We start from the raw sequence: 7,417 nt of genomic DNA on the forward strand, positions 1-7,417 counted from the left end.
CGATATGGCAAACATGGATGTAGCGACCTCACTTTCCACCTTAAAATGGGGATCGTAGGGCATGGCGATGCGCAGGACCAGTTCTCCGGGATGGCATCGGGTGGGTCAGTGGGGTCCGGCTCGGGATGGCTCTTGAGCTTGCTGTGCTCGACCTCGACAAGAAAGATCATGTTCAATGCGCCCGACTTGAAGGAAGACACCTTGTACGGTCCGTCGGGAGGGAGGAGCCCGCGGCCGACGTAGAAGCCGACCAGGCGCGTCGCATCCGAGACGGTCGGCTTGCAGCTCGGCCTCTAGACCGGGAAGCTGCTGTTAAAAAAACAGGCCTCTTTTTGGGAGCGCGGAGAGAACGGTTGCAGGGGTTGTGGTCATCTCTTGGGTGACTAGAAATAGAGCCTCCACTCTTTAAGAGCGGGCGACGAATCCAAGGTGAAGGGAGATCTAGCATGCCATTTGGGTTCCGGAAATATGTCCGAGTCCCTAGCAGCTGCAATCAGAGTGGGCGTCATCAGTCTTGACAAACTGTGTTGCGCCTTGGTTGAGGTCGAGATGGTAGGTGAAATGCTCGGATCAGAACAAATGCGATACCCTTGGCCGCACCCAGCACCTCCCAGGTAGGAAAACCTGGCTAACAAATAGGTTGGTGGTGAGTGCGGCAGCAACAGAGAGCAGCAGACGAAATCAACTCTCTTCCACCTCTTAACCACGACGAAGCGCGAAGCGAGAAAGAAGAGGAAAAGAATTACATGCGGTGCAAGGAGGATAATAAGGAGTCAGGGGTCAAATTATCGTCAAACAAGGATTCCTCCTCGCTGATCTTGGCAGGCAATAGGATGTGCAACAAACACTTTTCCACCCCGCGGCGCGCCTCGGCGCCCATTGACCCGAGCACATTCGTCATTTGCAGGACATAATCCACCTTCCGGGCGCCATCTGGAAGGGCGGGAGACTCGGAAAAAAGAGCGGAATGCAGGTTTTCCACGGACCCTTCCCACTTGTCCCGGGACACCCGTAGGAAGATGTCGAGGCCGGCCAGGTCGCTGAGAATTGGTGAGGCCGCCGCCGTGTCATCCGGCGCCGGAGACGGGGAGGCGTTGTAGACGGATACGGAGCCCTGCAGCAGTACGCTGATGAAGAAGAGGCAGGCCAGCCGGGCGAATTCGGGGCGGGTGCAGGTTTCATCTTGTGGGGAGCCGTTCGACTGGTGCTGCGAGTCCGCCTGCAGAAGAAGCACGGCATCCCGGACACCAATGTAGAGGGCGAGCCCATGGGAGCGGAACTCGGAGGAACAGCTCATGAGGGTGCGTATGTCTTGGATAAAAGAGATGAGCCACAGACAGCGCACTCGGCGCAAGTTCTCCGTGCTCCCCGTGAAGGGGTGCAAGTCGGCCCTGGTCAGAGCCCCTTCGGATATTTCTGAGATGTTGTTGGAGCTGTCAAACCACGATGGCTTGGACATGAGCGAAACGCTACGAGGGGGGGGTGCTTGTGTCAACAACTACACCGGAACAGACTAGAATAAAAGCTTGGAAACACCAAGAGGGCATAAACTCACAGGAACGTGACAAGCTCCAGCCGCCAGTTTCTCTGCAGCGCCGCAATGCCACCGCGCGCCTCAATCATCCGTTGCAGTCCGTCACGGTGCACTTTCCATTCGGATTCTGATCCCCAGTACCTCTACAAGGTGCATCATTAGCCCATGGATCACGGGAGCCAAATCGAGCCAACGCTTACCTCGTAGGTCAGAAGTCGGATCACAGCGGCGAAAGCCTCATCGCTGAGGGCACGGTTTGGATCGCTCATCCACGCCATGACGATACGGACAGCCTCGGCCTTGTACCTCAGCGCATCCTTTGAGCCCCCGAGACCCTGCATTCTGGCCAGGTGGGCGGCGGCGTGGGCCATGACCGCGTTGAAGGACGCGGCGTTTGAGAGATCCAGGGGGAACCACACATCTCGCATGGGGCTGAAGGTCGCCGCCGGCAGGTCTTCAAACATCATGGTGCCGTGGGTACTGAGCCCTGAAGCGGTGGATTAGTTTCCCCCTCTCTATCCCTCTGTATGTGTGCGTGTGCCTGTCACTAGGTTGCGCAAGACTTACAGTGATGGAGGAGTTTGTGATGCTGCGCTGTCAGATTCACTGGAAACATGTCGAAGGGATCTAGTCGGCTACATGCAAGCGCATGGTTCAGCCCAACGAGGGCCTGGGCTGGGATTCCACCTTGCACTCCCGCGCTCTCCTCGCTCTCCTCGCTAGTAGAGGTCATCCCCCGTTCTGCCGGCTGGTGATTGGTCCCGCTGAGCTGGAACTGAACCGACTGTTGGTGTGAAAGATGCAAATGTTCCAACTCATAGACGTCGTCAATCTGCGGGACCAAGACTGATCGAGGGGTACTGAGGGGCAGCTGCTTTGTGTTGGGTAGTAACTGGCGGCGAGGCTGCCGTGCTGATTTCTTCTCTCGGGTCCGTTTATGTCGCTGTTTCCAGTGCTCTCGCATGGCATGACTACGGAGACCTTGCTTGGTCTGACCAAACACGAATGTAAACTGTGTGTCCTCAAGACACGCAGCTTGCTCCGGCTTCTGCGGTGGCCCTAACCCTTCCATCGTGAAGTTGCGAATGACAATACGTAACTGCCCGTCTTAAGATATAAGACTCAGGAGATGGATCTGCTTTGCTGCATGTGAAACGTCAGAATGATGAGCCCATCTATTATTAAATAGAAGTTATTCGAATATGGCGGGAGCAAGAGATATTTGATAGCAACCAACGTGGGAAGGTAAATGTGAAAAGTGTGGGGGGCACCGTGCGTGACGTATCACAGCAGAAGACTCCGCCACCTGCATGTGAACAAAGCTGAATACCCAACACGAGGAGAGGTAATTTTGGGTGAAACAGTCAATTTGCCACTTGCGAAAAAAGAAAAAAAAGAAAATAGAAAAACATACTTTTCTGACAAAATAAGAGACTCGGTCCTGGAATGAACATAGGGCATAAAAAAAAGAAGTGCGTTTTGCGACCATCGGGAATTGAACCCAAATCTATTGCTATCACAAGTGGAAGGCAATAATGCTAACCATTACACCATAGTCGCCAGGGATTGCTGCTTCCGATTATATCCGCTCGATTTATTAATTATCAATGAAAGATTTAACCTCAAACACCGCTAAACTAGTGCGATCAAGTTCTATCAGCTGTAGCCAGTTGCCAGAGCCCCCAAGCGATGATGTTAACTCCTTAGTTAGATGCTTGTGTGCCGATAGTTGTTTTGTTAGACAAAATCCTTCATGCTGCCTGAATCAGCCATTCCTGCCTTCCCCTATATGGTCGGATTCCTAATTATACTAGGACAATTAGATGTTCAGCTTCCACTCTTGCTTTCCCTACAACATCCTCCAATTGCCCCAATGCAGCCTCAACTTGGTTATCAAGACGCAGCCAATAATAGCAAGGATGACTGGGAGACATAATTAGATGCTGCTTCTGAGTCTACAATGTCTTGAAACCAGGTAATCCAGGCCTGTCTATCATCACTCAAGATTTCTCCCGATCTTATACTAAAGCAATGCCAGTGTAGCAGCCGTCGTCACTCTGGACAACGGTTCTATCACTGCCATCTATACCAAAGCGATAGAGGGTGCCGCCGAGATCCGACACGTAGATGTGCTGGTGAGTGGAATCAATATTCAGCCCAATAGGCTCATGGAAATGCCTGGCCAAGATCTGTGCATGTGGCTTCTGATCACCAACACACGCTCGGTTCAGCGTGTTGCCAGTGGGATGTTCGCCACGATCAGTCCAGTAAAACATCCGCGTCTCTGGCTCGATGTCCAGGTCAACTGGTTCCGGCAGGTCCTTGAGGAGACATTCGATATCGGATCGATTCGAGGAACTTTCGCCAGCGGGCATATCGATGTTGGCTCGGAAAATACACCCCACGTTGCCTTTGCTCGGTCCCTTCTGCGTCCAGTAGAACTTGCCATGTTTGGTATCTACAGCAATACCAACACACCACCGCGGCTGATCCTCCTGATCTGCTATGTTGCAATCTCCTCGTAGGACCAGAATCTCATGGTTTTGGCCGTTGAAATCGCAGCGATGAACGCCCAGGCCCTCACGGTCACAAAAGTAGATTTTGCGGTTTTTGTCCTCGACGACCAGCTGCTTCGGCGTATGGACTGAGCCTTCCGGGATTAGTGTCTGAACATCACTTCCGTCGAGGTTCGCGGACATGACAGAGCCATCGCAGGTCGACGTCTTCAGTCCCATGTTCGTCCAGAACATGCGGCCCGTAGACAATGAGAAGTCGATGCTGTCCGGACATTTCAGCCCCGATACGACGGCAGTTGCCTGTTTGTCATTCCCTGTCCTGCGCAAGATCTGGCCGGAGCAGTTGGCCAATGCAATGTCCTTGACGTTGGCGCCCAAACCAACATCCAAGAAGTAGATGGTGGGGAGGCTGTGACTTTGACTCCTGGTGGCGCTGCTGCTGGGCGGGGGATACAAGCCACCTTTGGGGCTTTGGCACCAAGTTTTCCTTGCGCCACATGATTATATCGCAGCCAGTCAACAGTCAGGGCGGTGTCGAGATGTCGTTCTTGGGCATAGTTGTCTTCGATGAATGTCACGGTGTCGAGGCCGACCTGGTCCATCAAGGCACAAGGACCAGGGTTCTTGGAGTTAAACATATTTAGCCAAAGCTTGTCAATTTCCTTTGGCTCCGAGATACCCTCAGCGAGGATAGTCATGATTTCGCACTTGACTGCGGCCCATAGACGGTTGAAAATGAAGCTAAACGTGTTTCTCGTCAACGTTGGGTACCAACAATCAAATAATGACTCACGACTCACCCTGTCGACTCTTTGCGCGCCGTGACAGGAAGCATGCCGCAATCCTCAAGCACCTTTGTCAGGAAGGTGACACCTCCGGGTAGGTTTCGCCGTCAGTCATTAGCTCGACATTGCGGACCTCTGGCGGCATTGCAAAATGCACATTACACACCAAGGGCCGGCGTTGAGCCCTGATTTTGTCCAGCATTAACCTCGATTTGAATGAAGACGAATTCGAGGCCAGAATGCAGTCAGCAGGAGCCTTCTGGTCCGCCTCGCCCATGGTGTCGATTTTTGCAGGAACCGCCTCTATTACCAACCAGGCATCGCGCACTGCACTGTCCAGGTCGGCAAATGCTCGGTACTGTCCAGATACGCGGTCACCCTTGGACATGTTGGAATAATCATCGAGGTTTTTGGAGATGTAGTCCAACGCAGCGCTTCGGGCATCACTGGAGGGGTCTCTCAGGTGCACATTGTATCCAGCGGAAGCAAAGACGCAAGCGATTCGACGGCCCAAAACCCCGGCCCCGAGCAGAGCCACAGGTTGGGAGCCGATCGTTGGGGATGTCCAAGGAGGTGGCATCTTAAGAACTGATAAGCAATGAATAATTAGATTATATGCCTCTGAATAGTCTCTAGTGGTATGACGTGATTTAATGGGGTTGACTTGGCCCAGTCGAATTTCCAGAGTGGCGATCCTGGGGGTTACTGCTGTGGTCTAGTGTTCCATTGATGGTATCCTCTAGAGTCTTCTCACCAACCCCGGTAGGAACAAGAAGCTAGAAACTACGAGCGTGTCTGGGAAGGGCCGCGTGTCTCGGCCTGACTCCAACGAATTATCGAGCGCTTCTCCCCCTTATAGACATGTGTCACGTTGAATGCTGATAGTTGGGGATCAGGTGGTAAATAAAACAACCTATCATGTCATACGACAAGGCTAAACAACGAGCTCGCTCAAGCCATTGCCATCGTTCACTTCCAATGTCCCTTCATTATGCGTCTTAAAGAGGCGTCATACCAACACGGCATCACCCTCTCCGAAGGTCAACCCGGGCAGACCAAAGTCTCCTCACCACGGTCCCTTATAAACGTTAATAGCCTCATCGAAAGCCGCGTCAATCTGAGCCGCCAACTGGTCCGCCGCGCTCGCCACGTCGGCCGGCAGCTTGCTCTTGATGGCCTTGCTGAGCTTATCCGTCGCGACCTTATCCAGCTCCAGGTCGACTAGGATGACCGGGCTCAGAAACAGGGGGTCGAATTTGGACTTTGCGGCGATCATCGTCGTCAGGGTGGTGTCGAGGTCCTGGATGAGGGCCTGCGTCGCCAAGCTGACCGTCACAGCCTCGACGACCGATAGCTCGTCCGACGACTCCGCCGTCGAGGTCGCCTTGTTGATGTTGACCAGGAGGGCCGTCGACGTGGCGATGATGGGGAGCGTGCCGAGCAGGCCGCCGTTCCAGACGAGAACGGTGTTGTTCAGGTCCGCCGTGTCGGCGGCGATGGTGCCGAGGGCGGCGACGATGGCGGCGCCGTCGGCGAGGACGTTGCCGATGAGGAGGGCTGCTGCCGGGAGGAATTTCGTCATGTGCATTTTGGCTGGCTTGACTGAGGGAACTTGGCTGGATGGGAAAGCGGGGGTTTCCACTTAGGGAAAATTGGTTGGCCTCGAGGATTTGGGAGATGGTCGAAGGGAGACTTTCAGATAAGACGGTCTCTTACTTGCCCTTTATACACTACCACAGTACACAGCAGTCCTACCTTAATACTGACTCCGAAAATCCAAGGTTCCGGGAGAACTCGGCGAAGCCTAGCCCAAATTTGGATACAAGCTTCCTACTGATGTCAGCGGTGCATCTGTCTTGGCGGCGTTTTAAGTGCAAAGAGGAAAGACGTTGTCGATCCGTGGTGCCTTAATCCCGGTGAGGAAGTGCGATCCGGGGATGGGATGCGGGGATTGGTGGGATCGCCAGTATGTCGATCACAGGAAATAACGTTGCACCCTAGTTGCCGCGGCTCTAAGGGGGAAATTAGGGGCATGTGAAGCTGGGTTCCTTGACGAACAACGGTTGCAATTTCCTCCACAATGACGCTGACGCTCTCTTCACCTCTGGATCTCTCCATTCCAACGTAATTCGCATTCGGAGTCCGGAGTCAAACCTCCGGAGATGTTTGCGCCGGCGAGAAGTTCCCGTTCGGGATTCGGCGGGGGAGTAAAAAGTAATTCTACGCAGAGCAGCCGTAACATATATATTGTTTTCCTTTTCCCTTTTTCCTTTGCGCCCAGTATTTGATACACAGTAAAGAATATCCCGGTGCAGGTGCCATACCCTGCACCTTAACCCGATATCTCTTTCAACCTTGATGTGCATTCTCCGAACCATAATCTAGCCTTATTTGGAGCTGATTGATTGTACATGACAAAAACCTTGCCATGACAGTTTTGAAAACCTTGTTAGCGGTCAAAGTAGCCTACAGGGATGTGCTCTGGAGTGTCTTGTTGCGTGGGCAGTGTCTGTTCATCTGTTCATGAGAGCCGCGGGGCGGGGGGGGGGGGGGGGGGGGGGGGGGGGGGGGGGGGGGGGCCT

At 53.6% G+C, this 7,417-nt stretch overlaps 3 protein-coding genes across 3 annotated transcripts; all 3 read right to left on the minus strand.

Annotated features, from left to right (window-relative positions):
- Positions 1–742: 742 nt before the first annotated feature.
- Positions 743–2,606, minus strand: QBC33DRAFT_515060 (fungal-specific transcription factor domain-protein; the record flags this gene model as incomplete). The annotated part of the gene is made up of 4 exons (XM_060426074.1): positions 743–1,469; positions 1,556–1,677; positions 1,735–2,021; positions 2,102–2,606. 4 exons carry the CDS (start codon positions 2,604–2,606, stop codon positions 743–745), a joined length of 1,641 nt encoding a protein of 546 aa, XP_060283725.1.
- A 946-nt stretch (positions 2,607–3,552) lies between these two features.
- QBC33DRAFT_578263 (uncharacterized protein) lies at positions 3,553–5,415 on the minus strand (the record flags this gene model as incomplete). The annotated part of the gene is made up of 4 exons (XM_060431050.1): positions 3,553–4,410; positions 4,512–4,791; positions 4,851–4,903; positions 4,960–5,415. The coding sequence occupies 4 exons, from the start codon at positions 5,413–5,415 to the stop codon at positions 3,553–3,555; spliced, it is 1,647 nt and encodes a 548-aa protein (XP_060283726.1).
- A 40-nt stretch (positions 5,416–5,455) lies between these two features.
- Positions 5,456–6,691, minus strand: QBC33DRAFT_538554 (putative antigenic cell wall protein). Its single transcript, XM_060427899.1, has one exon. It carries the CDS (start codon positions 6,421–6,423, stop codon positions 5,902–5,904), a length of 522 nt encoding a protein of 173 aa, XP_060283727.1. The 5' UTR covers positions 6,424–6,691; the 3' UTR covers positions 5,456–5,901.
- Between the last annotated feature and the right edge of the window lie 726 nt (positions 6,692–7,417).

The sequence above is a fragment of the Phialemonium atrogriseum genome (genome assembly GCF_030411735.1).
Source record: "Phialemonium atrogriseum strain 8032-3 unplaced genomic scaffold QBC33scaffold_12, whole genome shotgun sequence".
Taxonomy (NCBI): Eukaryota; Fungi; Ascomycota; class Sordariomycetes; order Cephalothecales; family Cephalothecaceae; genus Phialemonium; species Phialemonium atrogriseum.